This window comes from Cnephaeus nilssonii (genome assembly GCF_951640355.1).
Source record: "Cnephaeus nilssonii genome assembly, chromosome: 12".
NCBI lineage: Eukaryota > Metazoa > Chordata > Mammalia > Chiroptera > Vespertilionidae > Cnephaeus > Cnephaeus nilssonii.
Genome location: NC_137083.1, coordinates 77,912,935 through 77,938,751, shown reverse-complemented (window position 1 = coordinate 77,938,751; position 25,817 = coordinate 77,912,935). Strand labels below are relative to the sequence as shown.

At 43.2% G+C, this 25,817-nt stretch overlaps 1 protein-coding gene across 14 annotated transcripts in view; it reads left to right on the top strand.

Moving 5' to 3' along the window:
• The window catches only part of KMT2C (lysine methyltransferase 2C), a 259,362-nt gene that overhangs the window by 205,032 nt on the left and 28,513 nt on the right, over positions 1-25,817 (top strand). For all 14 annotated transcript variants that reach the window (XM_079786336.1, XM_079786335.1, XM_079786334.1 and 11 more), the window contains 12 exons: positions 258-381; positions 578-792; positions 3,055-3,128; positions 4,031-4,213; positions 4,628-6,484; positions 7,316-7,608; positions 10,544-12,348; positions 13,314-13,425; positions 17,103-17,181; positions 18,813-18,876; positions 20,662-20,894; positions 23,553-25,238. In XM_079786336.1, the coding sequence (XP_079642462.1) occupies positions 258-381; positions 578-792; positions 3,055-3,128; positions 4,031-4,213; positions 4,628-6,484; positions 7,316-7,608; positions 10,544-12,348; positions 13,314-13,425; positions 17,103-17,181; positions 18,813-18,876; positions 20,662-20,894; positions 23,553-25,238 (6,725 nt within the window). The remainder of the gene's footprint in view (positions 1-257; positions 382-577; positions 793-3,054; positions 3,129-4,030; positions 4,214-4,627; positions 6,485-7,315; positions 7,609-10,543; positions 12,349-13,313; positions 13,426-17,102; positions 17,182-18,812; positions 18,877-20,661; positions 20,895-23,552; positions 25,239-25,817) is intronic.

Genomic DNA, 25,817 nt, shown 5'->3' with positions numbered 1-25,817 from the left:
AAGCCTAGGGCAGTCAGACTCCAAAACATATACTATTTCCAGTAAACTATAACCAAGTAAACAATTTTAGAGACCAGATTTCAAAAAATTTATGACCAATCATTCTTTAAGCAATATTTTGCAGGATAATATTGAACAAATTACCCATATCCAACTTTATTATTAAATCGCAATATAAGTTTTTATCTAGAAACATTTCTGTTGCTCTTTTATTATTTATGAATAACATGCAGACTGAATTCTTATTTTCCTTTAAGATGTTTTTTCACGGATGCCACTCGTGAACGGCCTCATTGGGCCCAGCCCTCACCTCCCACACAACTCTGTGCCTCCTGGAAGTGGACTGGGAGTCATGGCACAGCCCCCTTACACCGGTGCCAGGTATTCAGAGCCTTCACTCCCTGTGGAAACTTAAAGCATTTTTGTTCTATGAATGGTAGCCTGTGATTGTGCGTGATATTAACATTTGTTACGTTTATTGTGGTCTATCATTTAAGCTATTTTATAATAAGTTTTGATGAAATTATGCTCGAAAGTTAGTTATGTTTATGAAGTAATGTTGTATATTATTTGCCAGGGATAAGAACCCAGCATTTAATCCAATGGCCAGTGACCCTCACAGCTCTTGGACTTCCTCGGCGCCCCCTGTGGAAGGGGAGAGCGATACCATGTCCAATGCTCAGAGAAGCACACTTAAGTGGGAGAAGGAGGAGGCTCTGGGGGAGATGGCCACCGTTGCGCCAGTTCTCTACACAAACATTAACTTCCCCAACCTGAAGGACGAGTTCCCTGGTATGTCTTGGGTATATGATTGCTATCTATGTTACCAACTTCTGCATGTGTAAGACAAACTTTGTTTTGTCTGTGTTCTTTTTACTACAGTAGAACGCCCATGTGTCATCACTAATTTTCATCTAGTATGACTATGCTCAACCTGATAGTCCTAGTTCAGAGATATGTGGAAGCATCTTGCATTTTCTTAGTCCTAGGCCCTGTGGCCATTTGCATATTTCCCTTAAACTAATTTTAATGAATGAAATCTGTTTTTCCTTTCTTAAAGACTATAAATATTTAAAGTCAGCATTGTGTTATATGTGTAACTGTACAAAAAATTTCCTGGAACAGAATATCATCATTTAATCAGAAGTGTTAAGTTAGCCTGGCTGGTGTGGCTCAGTGATTGAGCATCGACCCATGAACCAGGAGGTCGTGGTTCGATTCCCGGTCAGGGCACATGCCCCGGTTTTGTACTTGATCACCAGTGGGAGGTGTGCAGGAGGCAGCTGATCAATGATTTTCTCATCATTGATGTTTCTATCTCTTACTTTCCCTTTCTCTCTCTCAAATCAATAAAAACATTTTTTTAAAAGTGTTAAGTCAGTAAAAAAAAAAAAAAAAAAGTAAGTGTTAGTTAGGCTGTATCAGACTGCATTCTAAGTATTGTTCCCATCAAAATGAACTCAGTATTAGATTCCCTTTCCCCCAAGTGTCCAGTCTGTTTGAACAAAAATAGCAGATGATACAGTGGTACCTCTTTTGGAAATTCTGATGGACTAGAGCAGTGGTTCTCAACCTTTCTAATGCCGCGACCCTTTAATACAGTTCCTCATGTTGTGGTGACCCCCAACCATAAAATTATTTTCGTTGCTACTTCATAACTAATTGTGCTACTGTTATGAGTCGTAATGTAAATATCTATGTTTTACGGTGGTCTTAGGCTCTACAGCTAGCAGGGTCGCCTAAGACCATAGCAAAATTACAGTAGCAAAATTACAGTTATGAAGTAGCTACGAAAATAATTTTATGGTTGGGGGTCACCACAACATGAGGAACTGTATTAAAGGGTCGCGGCATTAGAAAGGTTGAGAACCACTGGACTAGAGGATGAATCATTTGGATTAATGAAACCAACTTGTAGAATATTTGTAAGCAAGTGCTGGTATTGTCTTGAGTTCATGTTGCGGACAAACCAGAATTGGAAAGGTCTCGCACACACTGTCTTGCAGTAGCTTCCCGGCTGTCAGCACACTGCTCTGTTAGATAACCCAGCGGCTGCCCACCTGCAAGTGCACTTACTAATGGATGACCTAGTCTGTTCAGGTGCCCTTTCAGTTCATCCTCCTTGTGGTACTTGATTTATTATGTGTATAGAAATAAACGCCACCTTCCCTAACAGTAATCCAACAGTTTCAGTGCAGGGATGTCTGTTAACGCAATACATATATTCTTCATGTGCATCTAACCACACTTTATCTGCTGCCTACAGATGACCACATCTGGTTATACCAAGTCATTTTGTGTCAGTGTAAATTGTCCTGAGAGCAGAGCCATAGTTTGTTTGTGTAATTTTCTTTAATGATTTTACTGTGTGACTCTAGAACCTTACAAAATAGCAGGTTAAAGCTGCTGATCTGTCAGCTGATTTCCATTTACTTTCAGTGCCTTTTTTGAAACTTCTCCTTCCCTCTCTCCCTCTCTCTCTCCCTCCCTTCCTCCCTTTTTTCTTCATTTCCTTTAATATAGACTAAATTGTTTCTACATTAACCATTAACTGTTCATCTTACCTAAACTTCATTTTATACTAGTATACTATCCTGACAATGAATTTCATAGAAGTGGCTTGAAATCATGACTTTCCATGTCTTTGTTGTGCACAAATGCTGGTGAGATGCTCGTTTCTAATACACTTCCTTTTGGTCAAATTGATAGCCTTCTCGAGTACAGATATTTTATAAAACTTTTAGCTTTGGTTCTGATAGCATCTTACAGGATTGAGGGAGTTTCTAATACTTGACTTAAATTTAACTTGACTGCTTAGCCCTTTTGATTTAAAAACTTCCCAACTCTACATGTGAGATTGTTAATAAGGCAACACTTTATTCAGAAAGTATATTTTTAGCCTACTATGTGCCATGAACTTGTACTGTACAAAGAACTTAAATTATGAAAATCTGGCCAAAAAACATTTAACTGTCAGGAGTTCATAGCTTTTTTATTGTGACACGTCCTTATTGTGGGCTCCATAAATGTACCTGCTGTATTCTTCTGTTGCAGACTGGACTACTAGAGTGAAACAGATTGCTAAGCTGTGGAGAAAAGCAAGCTCCCAGGAAAGAGCACCATACGTGGTATTGAAAACTCCTCTGCATTACATCTTTGAACATAATCCTGAGCCTCATTTTTATTGTCTTAGGTTGCTGGAATGATTTTCCATTCCAGAAAACATGTTTATACTTGTGCAACACATAAATGTGCCCTGATTGGGAATCTAACCGTGACCTTCTGGTTCATAGGTCGATGCTCAACCACTGAGCCACCCTGGCTGGGCAGAAATTATTTTTGATGTGTTGGTAATGCCTAAACCTGGACTGTCAGAGGTAGTGATAGTATTGAGATGGGTTTTCTTTTGTGTTAAACTTCGAATTCCAGATTTTAAATTTGGAGATTGATTTGATATTTTCCTTTTCTCTAAATTGAGCAAGATATAAATTCTTCCATTGTTAAGTCAACACTAGATTATGCCTGGATTCTCTAGCCTGATTCAGGGTAGGGATGGTAACACCCATTATGGAAGGGAGAAGGTGGGGTGGTGTCCAGTCCTTTCACCCAGAAGGCTATAAATTCTAAAGGGTTATGTTTCAACTATTTATTTATTTAGTTAATTAGGTAGTTTGTTTATTGTTAATCTTCACCCAAGGATATTTTTCCCAATGATTTTTAGAGAGAGTTGAAGGGAAGGGGAGAGACAGAGAGAAACATCGATGTGAGAGAGACACATTGACTGGTTGCCTCCCGCAACCACCCCGACGGGCTGGGATTGAGCCTGCAGCCGAGGGACATGCCCTTGACCCTTCAGGTCTGTGGGCCCGTGTTCTAACCACTGAGAAAACTGGCTAGGGCTGTTTCAACTATTTAACTAGACCTTGTCTTGCTTTTATCTGATAAAGATCAACATAGTTTCATTTTATCTTTATGTCTTAAAATTTGTTCACATTAACTGACAGATGATTTTCTGATCCGTTCTTCAAAGCAAAAAGCTAGAGACAACCGAGCTGCCTTGCGCATCAATAAAGTGCAGATGTCAAATGACTCCCTGAAGAGGCAGCAGCAGCCGGACAGTAGCGACCCCGGCTCTCGGCTTGACTCGGATCTCTTTAAAGATCCGTTAAAGCAAAGAGAATCGGAACATGAACAGGAATGGAAATTTAGACAGGTATGTGTATTTTTTTCAAAATTGCATTTAAAAACAAATCAAACAAAATTGCATTTTTGCTTAAAGAGAGCTATTTATGTCATTATCTCAGAACATAGTTTTTATTAGAACATAAAAGTTTGGTTAAAAGTAGACTTTCCTTTCTCAGTAAAATGTATGTAAGCTGCTTTGGGAAGTTCATTGAGTTGCTGAGAATGACATGCTGCCTGGGCATGAGTTAGGTGGACTGGTGAATGCTGTCTCCTGTTAGGAGACTGAATACAAGGTGGGCACCACCTGGCAGTGCAGATCTCAGACACGTTCACTTTCAATAGAACTAAGAATTAATTTCAAGAGAAAGGCAACAGCCTCTCCCCCATGACAGCTGTCTTCTTCCTTACCCACATGATTGCTTTCTCTGTCCCCACCCAATAGCAAATGCGCCAGAAGAGTAAGCAGCAGGCGAAGATTGAGGCCACCCAGAAGCTGGAGCAGGTGAAGAGCGAGCAGCAGCAGCAGCAGCAGCAGCAGCAGCAGCAGCAGCAGCAGTTTGGCTCACAGCCTCTGCTGGCATTGTCGCGCTCGGACACACCGAGCAGTGGGATACAGAGCCCCCTGACCACCCAGCCTGGCACTGGGAACATGTCTCCCGCACAGTCATTCCATAAAGACCTGTTTACAAAGCAGCTCCCCAGCACCCCGACTTCCTCAGCTGCAGACGATGTGTTTGTGAAGCCACAGGCTCCTCCTCCTCCTCCCACTCCCTCCCGGGTTCCCCTCCAGGAGAGCCCTTCACAGCCTCAGTCTTCTCAGCCGCCTTCCCCGCAGGTGTTCTCACCTGGATCTTCTAACTCCCGACCACCATCTCCAGTGGATCCTTATGCGAAAATGGTTGGTACCCCAAGACCACCTCCTGGGGGCCACAGCTTTTCCAGAAGGAATTCCGCACTGGTGGAAAGCTGTGTATCTTTATCGTCAGCACCGAGGCCCCCTCAAATGGGTGAGGGCGCAGCAAACAGGCCATCTCCCATCCGAGATTTCTGCTCTTCCTCCTCGACAAGTAGTGACCCCTATGCAAAGCCTCCAGACACACCCAGGCCTGTGACAACAGACCAGTTTCCCAAACCCTTGGGCCTGCCCCGGGCTCCTATAGTTCCAGAACAAACTGCGAAAGGTCCTCTAGCAGCCGGAACCAATGATCACTTCATGAAGCCATCTCCTAGGGCAGATGTGTTTCAAAGACAGCGGATCCCTGACCCATATGCACGACCCTTGTTGACGCCTGCACCCATTGATGGTGGTCCTGGACCTTTTAAGGCTCCCATGCAGCTGCCTCCGCCCTCCCAGGACCCTTATGGGCCAGTGCCACATCCACCAAGGCGGCTATCCGTCGACCCTTATGAAAGGCCTGCCTTGACACCAAGGCCTGCAGATAACTTTTCTCATAGCCAGTCGAGTGATCCATACAGCCAGCCTCCCCTCACCCCGCGTCCTGCAATGAACGAGCCTTTCACCCACCCCTCCAGGGCTTTTCCCCAGCCGGGAACCATGTCAAGGCCAACATCTCAGGATCCATATTCCCAACCCTCAGGACCATCTCCCTCCAATCCAGACCCTTACTCGCAGCCTCCTGGAACTCCTCGGCCCCCGACGATTGATCCATATAGTCAGCAGCCACCAACCCCAAGGCCTCCTACACAAGCAGACTTGTTTGTTACATCTGCAACGACTCAGAGGCTCTCTGACCCATATGCTCATGCTCCGGGAACACCAAGACCTGGTGTCTCTGTTTTTTACTCTCAGCCACCAGCAGCACCAAGGCCAAGGGTTTCAGAGGGTTTTGCTCGGTCCTCAGTGGCAAGACCTGTCCTCATGCCAAGTCAGGATTCGTTCCTGCAGGCGGCACAGAATCGAGGCACCGCCTTACCTGGCCCTGTGGCGAGGACACCCGAAGCCTGTTCCCAAACACCTGTGCCGCCGGGACCTGGCCTCGCAGACACATTCAGCCGTGTCTCCCCATCTGCTGCTCGGGATCCCTACGACCAGCCCCCAATGACCCCAAGGCCTCAGGCTGATGCTTTTGGAGCAAGTCAAATGGCTCCTGATGCTGCTGATCAGCCCCGGCCTGGGTCTGAGGGGAACTTCAGTGCTCCTTCCAACACCCCCATGAATTCTCAAGGCCAGCAGTTCTCCAGTGTCTCCCAACTTCCTGGCCCGGTACCAACGTCGGGAGTCACTGACACACACAACACCATCAATATGTCCCAAGCAGATACAGAGAAATTGAGACAGGTAAACACATTGTATGTTCTTTGATGTTTTAAGTATATTATTTGAAAAAGCTATTCATTTCATCAAACTTGAACAGCTGTTAAAGTTTATCTTCTATACTGCAAACAAGAAAAAAGGAAGTGGTAAAATTAATACCAGTTGATCTGGATTTATTATATTTTCAATACTTATGAATTTTTAGCGGAATTGTTATATATGAAATCTTTTAAGTTTTGTGGTAGTTGTCAGGCAAGGAAAAGGCCCCAAGTAATCTCTTTTATAACTATTGAATAGTTAAGTATAATTAGTGTTTCATAAAACTTTAAAATATTAAGACATTTCAATTATTGATGGATTGATTTCAGAGAGAGAGAGAGAGAGAAACAGGGATTTGTTGGTCCACTTATTTATGCATTCATTGGTTGATTTCTTGTACATGCCCTGACCAGAGATTGAATCCATAACCTTAGCATATTGGAATGATGCTCCAATCAACTGAGCTACCCACCTAGGGCAAAACATTAAGATGTTTTAAGCACTATCTGGCCATCGTGGCTCAGTGGTTGAGCGTTGACCTATGAACCAGGAGGTCACGGTTCGATTTCTGGTCAGGGCACATGCCCAGGTTGCGGGCTCAATCCCCAGTGTGGCGCATGCAGGAGGCAGCCGATCAATGATCCTCATCATTGATGTTTCTATCTCTCTCCCCCTTTCCCTTCCTCACTGATATAAATTTTAAAAATAATATTTAAAAAATATTTTAACATTTCCATAGTCATATATTGGAAGCCTTAGTTACCAGAAAGCCCTTAGTAACCAGAAATCCCAGTGATTTTTGTTTCTTTCCTTCAGCGGCAGAAGTTACGTGAAATCATTCTGCAGCAGCAGCAGCAGAAGAAGATGGCAGGTCGACAGGAGAAAGGTTCCCAGGATGCAGCCTCCGTGCCTCATCCCAGTCCCCTGCAGCACTGGCAGCCTGAGAGTGTCAGCCAGGCTTTCTCCAGGCCTCCGCCCCCCTATCCTGGGAGCATCAGGCCGCCTGCTGTCCCTCCGCTGGGACCTAGATACGCTGTCTTCCCAAAGGACCCACGTGGACACTATCCTCCTGAAGTTACTGGTATGGGAATGAGACCTCAAGGATTTAGGTAATGCGTTTAATTTCCTGCCAGATTTAAATCGCTGTTAGAACTTACTCGTAATTAAGAAGTTGTTACTGCTTTTTTCTGGTTATATCCCTTTGAGGTAAAACCAGTGTTATTTCCATGAATGAGAAATCATGGATTAAAATAACCAACAAACTGGGTTTTTCTTTAGATTGGAAAATATTTAAAGATTGATAATAGGAAACATAGGTAATCTGGTAAAGTTCCATGGATGTGTCTGTTGGCTCAACCATGGACAGTTTGGCAATACAATACCATTTACTTACAGGAAGTTTCACTTAGGAATTTACAGACACAGTGGTGCAGGTGTCCAAGGAAATCGATACAAGGTCATTCTTTTAGCCACTGGTTATAAATAGCAAAAAAGGTAGGACGTATCTAAATATCGCCCTGTAATAGCAGTAAATAAAGCAATGGCTAACTTTATTACTTTGTGTGAAGCACTATTCTGTGCACTTCAGGTGTTTTATAAAACCCTTACAAAGGTTCAGTTACACTCACTTTAGAGGTTGAGGAGCATATGGCTCAGAAAAAAAAGATTAAATATAGTATGGTATATCTGGGTTACAGAATATAAGACAGACATTAAAATGTTGTGCTTTCATAATTGAGAAGAAAGATCTTTATGATTTATTGGATGGAAAAAATAGACTATTCAACATAATTTCATTTGTATAAAACTACATAATTGCATAGATAAATATCTTGAATGATACCCAACAAGTTGATAGTGATTATTGGGAAAATTTTAATTAAGTTGATATTTTATACCTTTTATTTTTATATTGCTTGGGTTTTTAAAAATACAAGTTTTTATTGATTTTAGAAAGAGAGGGGAAGGGAGAGAGAGAGAAAAAATAACATCGATGTGAGAGTTAACATCCATCAGTTACCTCCCGTACACACCCTGACCAGGGATTAAACCCACAACCTGGTCATGTGCCCTGACCAGGGATTGAACCCATAACTTTTTGGTGCACAGGACGATGCTCAACCAGCAGAGCCACACCTGTCAGGGCTTGCTTGGATTTTTTACATTGTATAATTTTTTAAATATATTTTATTGATTTTTTACAGAGAGGAAGAGAGAGAGGGATAGAGAGTTAGAAACATCGATGAGAGAGAAACATCAATCAGCTGCCTCCTGCACACCCCCCACTGGGGATGTGCCCGCAACCAAGGTACATGCCCTTGACCGGAATCGAACCCGGGACCCTTCAGTCCGTAGGCCGACGCTCTATCCACTGAGCCAAACCGGTTTCGGCTGTATAATTTTTTTTATGATAGAAAAATGCCCCCCAAAAATGCCATTTTCACTTAAACATTTTTTTTTTTTGAAATTACTTCCTCATTTCCTCTTGTTACCTTTAGAAAGAAGATTTTTATTCGAAAATAGTCCAGATTTTTAGAATCTTGAGGTCAGGAAGGACTAGAATGAATTATATAGAAAAAAAAAATAAACCATAGCCCTAGTCACTTTGGTTCAGTGGTTAGAGCGTTGGCCCACAGACTGAAGGGTCCCAGGTTTGATAGGAATCAAGGGCCAGTATCTTGGTTGCAGGTTCAATCCCCCTTGTGCGGGAGGCAACCAATCAATGTGTCTCTCTCATGTGGATTTTCTCTGTCTTTCCCCCTCCCACACTCTAAAAATCAATGGAAAAAAATATCCTAAGCTGAGGATTAACAAAATAAATTAATTTAAAAAGTAAACTTTAGAGAAGTCTTTCAACGAAGAGTACTGTGTGATTTCCTTAGAGGTTGTAGAACTAAATCTAGACTTTGGGCACCCTCAGGAAATGGTTTTGTAAGGATAGTCGAATGTGTTTTTTCCCTACCTCCACCCCAAACCTCACCAGTTTTGCAGTCGGACTTCCTTGCAAATAATTTATTCAAATAATTTAAATTTATTGATCCCACTGGATTTTTTTTAACTTTTAATGAAGACCCTAAATACCCCTTTGTTTTTAAGTATTGACTCTGTTAGCATTACATTACAGCCATAGGACGTAGTTTATCACACCCTCAAATCTCTAAAGTGTAACCACTGTATTCAGGCAGAGCCTCCTGCGACAGGATGAGTGAGGATGCTCTTCTCCCCCAACTTCTTATTTTAGTTTACGTTGTGAATATTTGTGGAGATTTCCACATGAAACGGATGTTCTCCTTCTGGAACTTTTCATGGTGAGATAGAGTTATGAAGTCAGTGGGATTTTTGTTTGTTTTTGAAGTGGCTAGTAGTGGCAAGATCAAAGCCAAACATATGCCCAGGTATACTGAGGAGTGAGTTCTTTAAGATGAGACTCTCAGTTTTATTAAACATAGTTTTTAGTCTAATACCAACTCCCATGTTACAGTCTTACCCTTATTTTCCTTTTTTCTTCCTCAATTTAATGTATGCCTCTGCTATTTCGTATTTTTCTTCTCTCTAAAATGAGGTACAGTATAAATAATTTACTGATTTGATAAATCTTTAGAGATGATGCCTTTTAGTGTCTGTCTCTTTCTGCCTCCTGTCTTCATTCCTCTCACAGAGATAGGACGGTCCACCCATTTGTCAGGCTTCTGCCTTGTCTTCTATGTACAGAGGCCAGAAAGGCTCTCGAGTACAATTCTTGAGATTTCTGACCTTCATTCAAGCAGCCACCCACCGCCCCAGTCAGTTTCCCCCATAGAGCTCCCTAAATGCAAAAAGGAAATGGACTCAGATACAGTGTTCATTTTGGGTTCACTTAGCAAAAATTTATGTACATATGGATGCTTTCTGAGTACTTTCTAATCATGATAATTTTGTCTTTCCTAAGTCACTGTATTTGGCAACATTTGTGTCTGAGTTTAATCTGAAACATTTCCTTTCCTCAATTTAACTCTAAATTTAATGTAATACTTAGTGTTTACTATTTGCTCTTTTTTCTTTTAGATTTGGATTTCCAGGAGGTAGTCATGGTACCCTGTCAAGTCAGGAACGCTTCCTTGTGCCTCCTCAGCAAATACAAGGACCTGGAATTCCTCCACAGCTGAGAAGATCAATGTCTGTAGATGTGCCCAGGCCTTTAAATAACCCACCAATGAGTAATCCAGTTGGTCTGCCTCAGCATTTCCCACCACCAGGTCTGCCCGCCCCCCAGCATCACATACTCGGCCAAGCATTCATCGAGCTGCGGCACAGGGCCCCGGATGGACGGCCACGGCTGCCCTTCAGTGCTCCTGGCAACAACATTCTAGAGTCACCTTCTCATCCACGACATGGGAACTTTATTCCCCGGCCGGACTTTGCAGGCCCTAGACACACAGACCCCATGAAACGACCTTCCCAAGGTCTACCTAATCAGCTGCCTGTGCATCCAACTTTGGAACAGGTGCCACCCTCTCAGCCAGAGCAAGGCCATCCTGTCCATTCTTCTATGGTCATGAGGTCCCTGAGTCATCCCTTCGGTGGGGAGTTTTCAGAGGCCTCTTTGTCAACATCTACACCAGTTGAAACAACGTCTGATAATTTACAGGTAACTTCCCAGTCTTCTGATGGTCTTGAAGAAAAACTTGATTCTGATGACCCATCTGTAAAAGAGCTAGATGTTAAAGATCTTGAGGGGGTTGAGGTCAAAGACTTGGATGATGAAGATCTTGAAAATTTAAATCTAGATACAGAAGATGGCAAGGGAGATGAATTGGATACTTTAGGTAATTTGGAAACTAATGATCCCAACCTGGATGACCTCTTAAGGTCAGGAGAATTTGATATCATTGCATATACAGATCCAGAACTTGACCTAGGAGATAAGAAAAGCATGTTTAATGCAGAACTAGACCTTAATGTCCCAATTGATGATAAGTTAGATAATCAGTGTGTATCTATTGAACCAAAAAAAAAGGAGCAAGAAGATAAAACTGTGGTTCCTTCTGATAAACATTCCCCATGGAAAAAATCCACTGTCACCAGTGAGATAAAAACAGAAGTGCTGTCTCCAAATTCTAAAGGGGAAACCAGATGTGAAAGTGAGAAAAGCCACGAGGGTAACGATCACGCTGACACTCCCTGCTCCCAAGCTGCTGCTCACACAGACTTGCACGGTGGAGACGAGCCCCCTCCGCAGTCCTGTGACGCAGACCTACCTGACAAAAGGGCTCTTTGCGAAACCGCTGGCTCCTGCACAGGTGCTGCTCATGGACCCACTCAGCTGCCTGCTGAAGACACAGCCAACTCTTGTGGCATAACTGGGTCAACTCCGGTTCTTTCCAGTTTACTTGCTAATGAAAAGTCGGATCCTCCAGACATGGAGCCGTTGGGGTCTCCACCACCAGCGTTGCCAGCCTCAACATCCAGTCACATGCCAAGTTTGCCTCCTGCACTGATGACGCCGCCTGGCCATGTTTTGGATAATACCATGAATTCTAACGTAACAGTAGTCTCTAGGGTAAACCACGCTTTTCCTCAGAGTGTGCAGGTAAATCCGGGATTCCTTCAGGGTCAGCCGGCAGTTAATCATGGTTTTGGGACAGGAAAACCTACGGATCAAACTGTGCCCCTATCCAGTCAGCCTGGACCCCCGCCACTGGTGGTCCCTCCGACACTCACCCCGCAGAGCCGAGAGAGACCCCTCCTCCTGGACGAACAGCCTCTGCTGCTGCAGGACCTTCTGGACCAAGAGCGGCAGGAGCAGCAGCAGCAGAGACAGATGCAGGCCATGATCCGGCAGCGGTCGGAGCCCTTCTTCCCCAACATCGGTAGGAATGGCCTTTGGTTTCAGTGGTAATCACGGTGGGCGTCAGGGTGGTGTGCGGTGTGCTTGTAAGATTGCAGTGTTAACGATACACGTGGACTAGACACTGAGGGTCACGCAGTGATGAAGAGTTTAGATTCCTCCCAGGTCAATTAAGAGGTTCAGAACTCTGAGTTTGACCTACTTAGTCCTGCTTATGTTATTGTTTAACAGGAACAAGTCCTCTTATTAGTTCCTTTCTTGTAACCATTTATTTTCAGAGGTATTTAATTTAAAGAAATTATGATAGAAACAAACTCCTTAATGTCCATTTGTGTACTATAAATGCTTGGCAGTTTTTTGTTATATAAAGCTCTTTAACTTGTTTCCAATTGCTTACTAGTTTGGGGGTTGGGACCCACTAAACATCAATGCAGTAAAATTACCTGAGTGTCTCTAGAGTAAAAATTAGCATATTGTCCCATCTCTTTTTTCACTTCCATGCAAAGAGGTCTTTTCTCAGTAGCCTATCTTTATTGCAAGGCTATGTCCTCAAGAATGGATACATTTTTCTCTCAAAGGGTGATAACTGATTTAGTGGAATTCCTTAGTATTGGAAATAACTGTAAATTCTCATGACATTAATATTTTGAAGCATGACATTAATATCAAAACTGCTTCAAAATGAAAAGAATCTCACTACTTTAGATTATTGCTGTAATTACCCTTAAATTTGACAAGCTTTCCATTTTCATTCCTGCAGGACTAAGGTATCCAAGCTTGCTTCAATGATGGGTCACTGAGTTGCCATTAAGTTTGGTTAAGGTTCTTTGCATCTTATCATTCCTTACGTAGTCTAGAAACCTGTGATAATGCTTATTAAATAATAAGGAATAAAAGCCTCTAAATTATATAATGTTTGTGACAGTTAAGTGTAACTTGAATCAAGTACTATGAAATTAGTAACTTTAAAATGTATTTCTTCTTTAGATTTTGATGCAATTACAGATCCTATAATGAAAGCTAAAATGGTGGCCCTTAAAGGCATCAATAAAGTAATGGCACAAAACAATATGGGCATGCCACCAATGGTCATGAACAGGTAGGTGAAGGTGTTTTTCATTCTTACTTTACATCAAGAAGTGCATGAAATTACTAGTTCCTACAAAGAATATAGTGTACCTAAAAACCCTATGTTCTAGCCCGGCCAGTGTGACTCAGTGGTTGAGCATTGCCCCAGGAACCAAGAGGACACGGTTTGATTCCTGGTTAAGACATATGCCTGACTTTCGGGCTTGATCCCCAGTTGGGGTGGGGGGTGGGAGGGGGTGGAGGCAGCCAATCAATGTTTCTTTCCCTCTCACTTCCTCTCTCTCCAAAACTCAAATATATATATAAAAAAACGACTATGTTTTAGGAATGAATAGTATTTATATTTATTGTGATATTAGCTGGATATGATCAATTTCCTTTAGTTTCAGGGTAAACGTAATAAAACATGATAGAAAGGCTTGTAAGATTGACGTGAGTAATCAGTATCTCTAAGTGTGTGATTCTTTAAATACCTTTAGAATAGCTGACTAAGAGCTTCTTGGGACCGAGATCTTTCATCCTAAACAAAGATGAGACGATAAGCAGGAAAATAGTAGTCAAACTGTGGAGATAGGACTGTGGTTTCTTGAAGCCTGTGAATTTTTTTATATACCATCAAAGGAACAATGCAGAGAAAAACATGGGACATTTCAGTGAAGTGACTGAGAGCCAAGCTCTAAAGTGAAAGTCCCCAAACTAACTCAAATCAGAAAGAAATGGGAAGGGGAATAGAAAAGAGGGCATGGAAAGTTAGCAGTGGGATAATTTGTGTATCTCTTCACCATTAGCAGAAAAATGGAAATTATGCGTTAAAGAAGACTGTAAGAGTTGTTTGACCATGTGAATTTATGGGATTAAGAGTACTTGTGCCAGCTAAGAGATATTAACTTCAGGGCAGTATCTTGTTTGTTTGTTTTGTTAATCCTCACCTGAGGACATCTTTTTCCATTGCTTTTTCAGAGAGAGTGTGGTGGAGGGCGGGGGGGGGGGGCGGGGGGGGGCGGGAGACAGAGAAACATCAATGTGAGAGAGACACACGGATGGTTGCCTCCTGCACGCGCCTCAACCAGGGATCGGGAGCGAACCCACAACTGAGGTATGTGCCCTTGAGCGGGACTCAAACCCCAGACCCTTCTGTTTGCGGGCCCGTGCTCTAATCCATGAGCCATGCCAGCCAGGGCTATATCTTAAGTTTTTATCATGGACACTGTCAGAATTATATGGCAATTTAAAAAAATACATTTGCATTAATCCAACACAGACCTACTAAGTCAGCATATCTGCAGATGGCGCTGGTCCTCTCTTATGGAGATCTCTGGTTGATAGCCTCTGTCAATAGTGAGGATAAAGCCTCATTATCTTGTTGAGCAACTTTTATAAAAAGAAGGATTATGGAATTGAATGTAAAATCTATATGAATTTAATAAGCGAGACTTCCGATTAATTAGGAGTCCTTAAAGAAGTAGTTCTTTTCATTTGTTGAGATAGTTTGGAAATGGGTAAGAAGTATTGTTGAGATCAAAGTAGAGATTTGCACTGTCACACAGCATTTATTCACACAAATGCTTTATCATAGTGTTCTTTTTTATGTCATAAACCTTTTTTTTTAAATATATTTTTATTGATTTTTTACAGAGAGGAAGGGAGAGGGATAGAGAGCTAGAAACATCGATGAGAGAGAAACATCGACCAGCTGCCTCCTGCACACCTCCCACTGGGGATGTTCCCGCAACCAATGTACATGCCCTTGACCGGAATCGAACCTGGGACCTTTCAGTCCGCAGGCTGACGCTCTATCCACTGAGCCAAACCGGTTTCGGCATGTCATAAACCTTTTGACTCAGAACATTTTATGTGCAAAACCAAAAACATACCACAAAGGAAATCAGTCATGTTTGAAACGTAGTTATTTAAATTTAAAAACTATGGCATATGGCCGAAACCGGTTTGGCTCAGTGGATAGAGCGTTGGCCTGCGGACTCAAGGGTCCCAGGTTCGATTCTGGTCAAGGGCATGTACCTTGGTTGCGGGCACATCCCCAGTAGGGGGCGTGGAAGAGGCAGCTGATTGATGTTTCTCTCTCATCGTTGTTTCTAACTCTCTATCCCTCTCTCTTCCTCTCTGTAAAAAATCAATAAAATATATTTAAAAAACAACAAACTATGGCATATGTGCTTCTTAATACTTTAACAAATTTAGCAGTAGGTCTAATAATTACCATAATTTCAAAGTAACGATGAATTGGAATATTAGTATGTGCAACAACTTTTGTTATGAAAGTAATGTGAGTTCCGTTGGTGACAAAGTCACACTACTGCTAATAATACTGTAGTTTGCTGTTTATAGTCAAAATAGAAGGAAATGCTAAACTTTGTGAGCCTTTAGTTTAAAAGATGGGCCTCAGAATGAGAATCCTGCTGACTCAGCATCATACCTTATACGTCTACGAATTAGAGGCGTTAGCCACGTGTTAGGCATCGTGTTTGCTATTCTGCTGAGTGCTTTGAAGAAGTGGAGGTGCTAGTCCCTCAACATAGTGTGATATGCTCCTGAGCGTGACGGGCAGTGAGTGCTATTTGGATTGAGAGATCATTCCTGCCCAGGCTGTAGTGGGTGCAGCCGTGATGGGTGAATCAAAATATTGACCAGCCCTAGCCGGTTTGGCTCAGTGGATAGAGCGTCGGCCCACAGATGGAACGGTCCTGGGTTCAGTTCCGGTCAAGGGCATGTGCCGTGGTTGCAGGCTCAGCCCCCAGCCCTCTCCCATCAGTGTGTGTCTCTCTGCCTCTCCTCCTCCTCCCTTCTGCTCTAAGAATCAATGGAAAATATCCTCGGGTGATGATTAACAACAACCACAAAATACATTGGCCAATTTTAAAATATATCTTTTTATTTATTTAGAGAGGAAGGGAGAGGGATAGAGACATGTGTTTCTAAAATGTGTTAGAAACATCAATGAGAGAGAAACGTCAACCGGCTGCTCCTGCATTAGGGATTGAACCCACAACCCAGGCATGTGCCTTGATCCGGAATTGAATCGGTGACCTTCTGGTTCATGGGTTGATGCTCAACCACTGAGCTACACTGGCTGCGCTGGCCAAATATGTTTAACCTTGTAGACTTTTTCTTGGTCTGTGACCAATTTTTAATTTGCTTTAACATTAGGTATAGAAAATGTGTGAAACTTCTTGAGAGGTGCATCTTTAGTTTAGAATACAAACTAGCTAAGTTACCTATTATCTTTACTTTTTTTAGTTCAGAAAAGGCATTTTTAAAAATAAAGATTGAAGAAGAAAAAATTTTCTTAGAATGTATATAATAAAACTCTTCATTAGATTTTTTTACCCAAAAGAGTTGAATTAATTTTATTTTCGGGCATGATGAAGCGTGTAGTAGGAAGTGAAACAACTCTGGCGTGGCCTGCGTACCACGGCTCACTGGTGGTGCTGGGGAAGGCGACTGGGCCTCGGCCTCTTGCTTTCGTCATGAGTCAGGACACAGGAAGAGGCTGCACTGCAGAGGCCGGGAGGTGACGTGGGGTCGGCACAGAAGACTGGGCCTTCGCAGATGCTCATGAGGAGGAGGACATTGCCATTCTTTCTTCCCTGGAAGAGCACATTGTTAAGCACTTAAAGTAAGTGTAGGTGTCCATGCTTGTCATCTGACGCCTAGTGCTTCCCTTCACAGGTTCCCCTTTATGGGCCAGTCGGTGACTGGAGCGCAAACAGGTGACGGCCAGACTCTGCTGCCACAGGCCATTCCTCAGGTATTGTCACCAGAACCACACTGTCCTGTTCCCAACAGACCTCTTCTGCCCAGCGAGGCCACTCCTAGGAAGTCATAGGAGCTTAGATAGCTGCGCAGCAGGTGTAAGACTTTCTTATTGAGACTGAAATTGACCACAGCTTCTGAAAAGGACCATATATTTAAGGGTAGAAAGTCACTTGGAGGGCAACCAAATGCTTAGGGTTTCTGATGCTACATGTATATGTTTTTATTGTTGACACTATTACAGATGTCCCCACTCCCCGCTCCTCTCCACCCAGCCCCTCCACCCCCGGCCTTCCCCACATAGCTGTCCGTGTCCGTGTCCATGGGCTACGCATTTATGTTCTTTGAATAATCTCTTCAGTTTTTATTTTGGACTCCACAAAGACATTTTCATGTTCTGCATTTTGGATTTAATTCATTATTTTTTAAAAATGTAAATCTGTTATAAACAGTAGAAAATACTGATTGTAATCATTCTATTTAGATACAGTCGTGTTCTGCTATTTATTCCTTAGAATAATTTAGTCTTTTAAATATTCATCATTCATGATAATCAGCTTGAAATATAAATTTGAGTGTCAAACGATGTTAGGGAAAGTAGACCTGCTCATCTCATACAGAGTTTTCTTCAATTTTTTTTTTCAAGTATCTGCCTAGATTTAAAAAAAAAACAAAAAACTACCTGTTAAGTGACCTACTACATGTCTTTGTGGAATCTTCTTTCCTGCCAAGCAATTTGTGCTTCAGCTTTATTATGCTGATAACTATGTTCTTTTTATTATTAAAAGAAGAGAGAGCATCTCGCATCTCAAGCAGTGGAAAAAGCATAGGCTTCATGATGAGTTTTTATAAAAACTCAGTTCCACTCCAAATTTCCTGTGCAAAGTTTGTATACGTTCTGTGACCTGCAGTTTTCCCACCTGTCAAATGGTCCCCAGCCTCGCAGTGTAAGGGCTACATATAGCACGTTCTGGCTGCTAGTGTCTCTTACGATTGTTACCTTGTGGATAGCTCATGTCTAACAGAACTTGTAACAACTGGTAAATATTTTCTCAAAGTTAAACGTATTAGATTGTCGCCAGGGAATTGTGAAATTAAAAACTGTTTATTCAGTCACCCTGGGAAGAAACAAGACATTTAATTTAAAAATGAGACTAATATTTTCAATTACTTGTGCATGTTAGAGATGTCGGTTTTTGTTAATGAAGAAGTGTGTGCTGTGAAGTGGGATTTAGTCAATCCAGAACCCATGTTTCTGTCTTAATTGCAGAAGAAACCAGGTGGATTTCATTAAAAAATGGAGTTTTACATGATCTCTAGCTATGTGCTAACAGTATTTGATTTGCCCTACTATTGCATTTCCGATGGATCATCCCTTACCTCACACATGTTTTTCAACTGAAATCTATGAAATGAAACAGTTCAAAGATAATTAAAAATTTTCAGAAAATAGGTTTTCACCACTCAACTCATCTACTTTTTATTAAAAGGAGAGCTTTAAAGATGTCTTAGGAAATTAAAGGTTTTTTACCCCCTTCCATTTCTTTCTCTTCCTTTTTTAAAAAAGTTTTCCCCCCTTTAACTGAAATGTGGAATAAACCTATTTGTAAATTTTACTTATTTTAGGATGGCAGTATAACACATCAGCTTTCTAGGCCTAATCCTCCAAATTTTGGTCCAGGCTTTGTCAGTAAGTATAAATCTAATAAGTCACCTGTTCTCTGGGGATTGCTTGTTTGCGCTCTGTGTTCTAAAAACGTGGAGTTAGTGTAGGTGTGTTTTTAAGTCTGAGTGCCCTCATCTTTTATGAAACCTTACTTGGTGTCTTTTCCTCAAGGCATGTATTTTCATTGCTTTTTTCTCTATGCATGAAGAATTATAGTTAGGTAAATATTTAAATACAGAAAAATCACCCTTCCCATTCTCTTCAATATCGTTGCTGGGTTTTTTGTTTGTTTTATATGTAGATTGGGCACTTTACAACTAGAATTTAGCCTTTTCTTGCTCTAATGACTGTCTGCCTCTGACAAGGACACTAAATGGGAACAACAGGGAATGTGCTTAGGAATCATTTGGGTTAGCATGGTGTGAAGGGCAAGGATGCAGGATGCCACTGAGTCCTTTTGCGTTATCTCCAGGGGTCCCAAGGTGGTCCAGGATAGTGTTTAAAGTTCTCCCCAAACTGAACCTTTCTGAAATCTTCAGACTGTTTAGCTAACTTTTTTTTCACCATTATTTTTCATTTTGCTCACCTCTGCTCTCCTGGTTCCAGAAACCAGAAAGGCTATCCTTGCGGTAGGTCTCATTCTACCAGAAGCAGAACTTCTGAAACCTTGTTGAAAAAGCCTGTTCTTAAAAAATGCCCTTCAAATTTAGACTAGATTTCAAGTTCATACATGTACTGGGACTTCTGGGTTTAGGAACAAACCCAAAGTCTGACCCGTTAAAATTCCCCTGCATTAATTATTATCATAATTTGAACACATTTCGCATTAAAAACAAACTGCTGTACCCAACTGGCTTTTTCTGGCTTTACTGTGCCCATTGATTGGCTTTGGTTGCATTCTCACTGTATGACAATATTGTTATCCTGGTGTAATTTTCAGCGAATTTCCTTCCTGGAATTGTACTTATTCATTTCTTTGTCGTATAATAAGTCAAAAAAAGGTGTATTCTGAATTTCACTACCATGAGATGACTTTTTTTTTTTTTTTAAACTTGGAATCAGTGACGTGAAGTGCCCTTAAAGAATAAAGGACTGTTGGTACAAGATGAAGAGATATAACTATTTGGGGGCAATATCAATGACAGTCATAAAAGTAGTCAAGATTCTACTTGGTTAATTAAAGATTTTACTTTGCTTACTTATACAAGTACTAAATTATAAAATTCATAAATTACCTATGTTTTTAACTTAGAGATTTCCTTTATAAAACATAGACTTCAGGTTTGTCCTTTCTAAGGCATTCTAGGTCCCCTCCCTCTCAGTTTAGGACATGTTTTCACTATTGAGAAATAGGGCAACCCTGATAAACGTGGGGAAATTACCATGGGAAAGGGCACCTAACCTATGCTTTGGACTTTAATAGGATGCACGTGTCTTACTTTGTCTCTTCAAAGTCTGTAAGTGTGACTTAATGAAATACACACGTGGCTTAGAGAACTTGGTAGTTCAGCAGATTGTTTTTATCTGTTAGATGAAAGTCATCGCTTTCAGAGACTAGATTTATAGTCTTGATAAGTATGAAGGTAGCCTGTGAACTAAAAACATGCATTCTTTGGTTTTCTCAAAGAAATATTTTCCTAAAATCTCCTACTTTATAGTTACATTATGGTCTAATGTTTAGTATCATGTTTTCAGAATACCTATTACAAGGTCATGGTAAAGTGCATTTCCTTACAAAAATGGGTTTATGTAACTTTTATATTGAACTCTAGAAAATTAACAGAGCTGAATTTTTCATTATCCCCTCAGATGACTCCCAGCGTAAGCAGTACGAAGAGTGGCTTCAGGAGACCCAGCAGCTGCTTCAGATGCAGCAGAAATACCTCGAAGAACAAATCGGCGCGCACAGAAAATCCAAGAAGGCCCTCTCGGCCAAGCAGCGCACCGCCAAGAAGGCCGGGCGGGAGTTCCCAGAAGAGGACGCGGAGCAACTCAAGCACGTGACTGAGCAGCAGAGCATGGTCCAGAAGCAGCTGGAGCAGGTAACGGCCGGTCTGCACGGCAGGGCAGGGCTTGATTAGTGTTGGGCGACGCAGGAGCCGCTCGCGGGCCTCTCACTGACCTGGGAAATGAGAGCCAGTCCTGTCCCTGAAGTAGTGGTCACACAGCACCTATTTAATAAGTGCCTGAAGAGATTAATTCATAACCCTGACCTAGAGGAGCCGCTTCCACACTCTGGTATGAACCCTGGGGCAGCCAGGGAAATCCAGGTACTTGCCCGCCCAAGAACTCCCTCGCAGTCCTCAGCTCCACTCAGCACAGAGCTCACGGGGAACCCTGGTTCAGGCGGGAACAAGAATTGGGCCCCAGAAGTATTTGTTCACTTGGAGTTGACCTTTGCTTGCCCATTGTCTTTAGTTCCCTGGTTTCTAGCGAAATTTCAGATATAGCATTTGAGTCATTCTGGTTATTCATTTTCATAGTATTTTTATTAATATTTCTAAAATACATTGGTATATTTTATGAAAAGTACTCATTCCTAAAAAATGAAACCATTCTGCTGTTATCTTCCATTACAAACCAGATATTTCTCAAAAAGATCATTGAAGTAACAATTATACTTAAAAAGAAGTAAAACTTTAACTTTTTATTTAAAATTAAACAGTAACTGTTCAAGATGAGCTAAGAACCCTCTCCTAGGTATTTACTTAAGGGAATTAAAAACTTGGGTTCACGTAAAAGCTTGTACACAAATATTTATAAGAGCTCTGTTCATAGTCACCAAAACCTGGAAACAACCCAGGTACCCTTCAGTGGTGAACTACACAGAATTACTTGAATGGATCTTGAGAACATTCTACTGAGTAAAAGAAGCTAATCCCCAAATGTTGTAGGCTACTCTATTTGTATGACATTCTTGGAATGACGGTGATAAAAATGGACACTAGAGGTTTCCAGGGCTGAGGGGTGAGGGAGGAAGGTAGGACTGCTAAGCGGTGGGTCACATGAAGGAATTTTCTGTATCTTGATTGTGGCGATAGCTACACCAATGTCTGTGCGTTAACTAACATTAATGCAATTGTACACCCAAAAGGTCACCTTGGCTTCTAACTGTGTCTATTTTAACTTTTAAAATAAAATTGAAAAGTAATCTAAATGTTAATATAGAAAGGGAGGCATTCAGGCTGACAAATCGGAGTGTTTTCTGTGTAATGAACACTCTGGTAAACAGCCTTCTCTTACCACCTTCCGAAGACGTGAGTATTAAACCATGGCACGCACGAAGGGTCTGAGTCCTCCTCGCAGAGGTAGGCACGTGCTCACTCACGCAGACCATTGAATTAGGGGTTTCGACTCAAATGACTTATCTGCGAGCTACACTGGTGCTAATCTAGAGTGAGAGGTTTCTTTTCTCTTTAAATTTACTCTCTGGGTTTGTGCTTATGCAAGTAAATGTTCTTTTAGGGTATTTCTTATAAAGTAATTTTAGCATTTTCATTGCCTTCAGTGTATTTCTATCACTTCTTTATGCTAAGGGCCTAATTTTATATCCATGCATCAAATCCTGTTTAGAAGCTAATACTGAACTTGGAAAATGGGCATGTCATCTGTTACTGTATAGTTGTCAACAACCCATTGTATCTCAGTAAGGTAAGCGTTTGCTGACGGTGTTTTCTGAAGTATTTGTAAATGTCCTGGGAAAGGCAGGGACCACCACCTTCTATTTCCCAGGTTCTGAGGTGTTGGATGTCTATCCTGCTTCCCTAATCCAATGCCAGTAAACTGGTCAGAAAAGATAAGAAAATAAGGTAGAAGTTACACAGCTACTGGAGAGCAGGTCAGAGCCATCACGTGCAGAGAATGTGCCAGTTGGCCAGGGAAACTGTTAGAACTGCTGGTATAATATACATACATCCAAAACTGGAGTGGTTGTGAAGGATGCGAATGTCACCCAGAGCCTCTCCCTCCCAGCTCCCTAAGGGAGGCCGTGTGCCCTCAGGACTTAGTGTCTTTCTCGGGATGAGACTATGGCTTCTTGCACTGGGGCACAGAGGATTGTGGAATGAAGTACCTGACACCAGTCAGTCGGGGCGCTACTAGGAGCTATTCAGAACGTTACCTTGGGCCTGTACAGATTTCAGAAATCATCACTTGAGCATGTTAGCTGTTAAATGCAGAGTTGTCCAATCCAGTCTTTTTACCCTTTGGGGGAGGGTGTGGAACACATGCTAGTAATTATCCTGACATGTCGAGCCATTTTGTATATTGAAAAAGTGAAATTGTAACATGTTTCAATGGTAAGTTTGAGTTAAATCTCACAGTTACTCTAAACTTGTGTACTAATGTCACTTCTAAGGTGTCGCAGTTAACGAATTCCTGTGGAGTTTTTATTGTTTTGTGCAGTTTAAATAGTTTGACTTTCACAATAAGGTTTTCTTACTCTTCATTTCAGAAAATTGTTTTAATTAGTTTTTGGTATATCATAAGTAAAGAAATTTTACAGATGATAGAAAAATTCTATTGTTAAAAAAGATTGGCAATCTTTAGTTAATGCATATCAATCCAACTTTTTGTGATTTTGCCCTTTGCCTAAGCCAAATATCTTTGCCTGTATTGAGATGGAACTGCTTTCGATATAACCCCCAGAGCCCTTGGGCACCTGCAGCACCATCATGAGTGAGATTTAACTCTTCTTCCAGATCCGGAAGCAGCAGAAGGAGCACGCGGAGCTGATGGAGGATTACCGGATCAAGCAGCAGCAGCAGCAGCAGCAGCACGCAATGGCCCCGCCCGCCGTCATGCCCAGGGTGCCACCCCTCGTTCCCGGAGCTGCCCCACCCGCCGTGGGCCAGCCCAGCTTCCCGCTGGTGGCCCCGCCGCTGCAGCACTCGGCTGTCATTCCTGGCCACACCAGCCCCGCGCGGATGCCCAGCTTACCCGGGTGGCAGCCTCCCGGTACCCCTGCTCACCTCCCCCTGAACCCTCCCCGGGTCCAGCCTCCAGTTGCCCAATTACCAATGAAAACTTGCCCATCAGCCCCAGGGACAGTGCCCAATGCAAATCCACAGAGCGGCCCGCCTCCACGGGTGGAGTTTGATGACAACAACCCCTTTAGTGAAAGTTTTCAAGAACGGGAGCGGAAGGAGCGTCTCCGAGAACAGCAGGAGAGGCAGCGGATCCAGCTCATGCAGGAGGTGGACCGCCAGAGAGCCCTGCAGCAGAGGCTGGAGCTCGAGCAGCATGGCCTGACGGGTCCGGAGTTGAGCGCAAGGACAGCCATGCCCCAGGCCCCGTTCTACGGCCCTGACCTGCCTTGTGACTTCTTGCAGCCCCCACGGCCCCTTCAGCAGTCTCCTCAGCAGCAGCAGCAGCAGGTGGGCCAGGTTTTGCAGCAGCAGAGCATGCCCCAAGGGTCTGTGAATTCACCCCCCACCCCAACTTTCATGCAGACCAACGAGCGAAGACAGATAGGACCCCCCTCGTTGGTCCCTGACTCGCTGTCAGTTCCTGGCGGGAGCCCAACCTTCCACCCTGGTAAGCAGGCGCACAGCAGTCTTCCCGGGGCCGGCTTCCAGCAGGCCCCTGTGCGGGCGCCTTTCACACCTGCCTTGCCCACAGCATCGCCAGGAGCCAACAGCAGTCTCCCCTGTGGCCAAGACCCTGCCTTAACCCATGGACAAGGCTACCCCGGATCGGCCCAGTCTCTCATTCAACTGTATTCTGATATCATCCCAGAGGAAAAGGGGAAGAAGAAAAGAACAAGAAAAAAGAAGAAAGATGATGACGTGGAATCCACCAAGGCACCGTCCACTCCACACTCAGACATAACTGCTCCACCGACCCCGAGTGTCCCTGAATCTACCTCCACACCCACAGTCCCCACGCCCAGCGAGCTTCCTCTGAAAGGAGAGCCCGAGTCCGGGGAAGCAGCTGGCTCATCGGCTCCGAGCGCGGCCGCAGGCCAGCAGTGTACAGACCTGGAAAACAGCTTGCCCCACGAGCAGTTCTCACAGGGAACCCCACGTCAGCAGACGTCCGCCACTGCAGGGGCGGACACGCGGCCCTCGAGCACTCCTGCCACAGTTGAAGAGGTCAAACCGGAGATGGCCGAGCCCCCGCAGTGCCCAGGCCCCGAGGGGCCTCCCTCAGAGGGACCGGCTGGGAGTCAGGCAGCAGAAACGGCTGTGGTCTGTCCCATCTCCTCAGGGCAGAGCCCTCCCCCTGCTGCCAAAGGAGATTTGGGCAATGAGCTTCTGAAGCACCTGCTGAAAAACAAGAAGGCCGCTGCCCTCGGCACCCCGAAACCTGAAGGCACTGGTTGCCCACAAGACGACAGCACAAAGGACAGCAAGCCGGCGGAGAGGCAGAACCCAGCCAGAGGACCGGTAAGTGAGGCCTGCCCGGCAGCCGTCTCCCGTTGTCTCCGTGGTGGGGTAGCCGAGCAGGCCCCAGTGTTCATGCCAACCCTCGCGCAGCCTTCCGACGCGACAGGACCGCTTTATCTTCTTGTCTTTGCCTTCACGGATCCCACGTTTTGAGGTAGACACATATATGTTAAGTAATTGTTTATCTTTTTTTTCAAAACTCAGAGACAGGGTGATGCTTTTCAGATGTAACCTGGGCCTGTCAGCTGATTTCTCCCACATCAGGCAGCTCTCACGAAAGCAAAGAAATGTCTGTGAATCTTATTGGGAAAGTGTGTGTTTTCCATTGACCTTTGAAATACACAAGGGCTCCCACCCTCTGGCTTCCTGGGCTCTGGGGTAGCCCCCGTGTCGCATGTATTAACACGTAATGTTACACAAACGCAGTTCTACACACAGGTGCTCGTTTACCTTTGTCTTTTCCCACCTATCAGAGTTTGCTCTTTGATGTGCTTTTCTTTTTTATTTTTCTCTTTTATGAAGGGCCGTATAAAAACATCTTTACAAGATTCCAGCCCCCGCATTTTGATGAACTTCTAT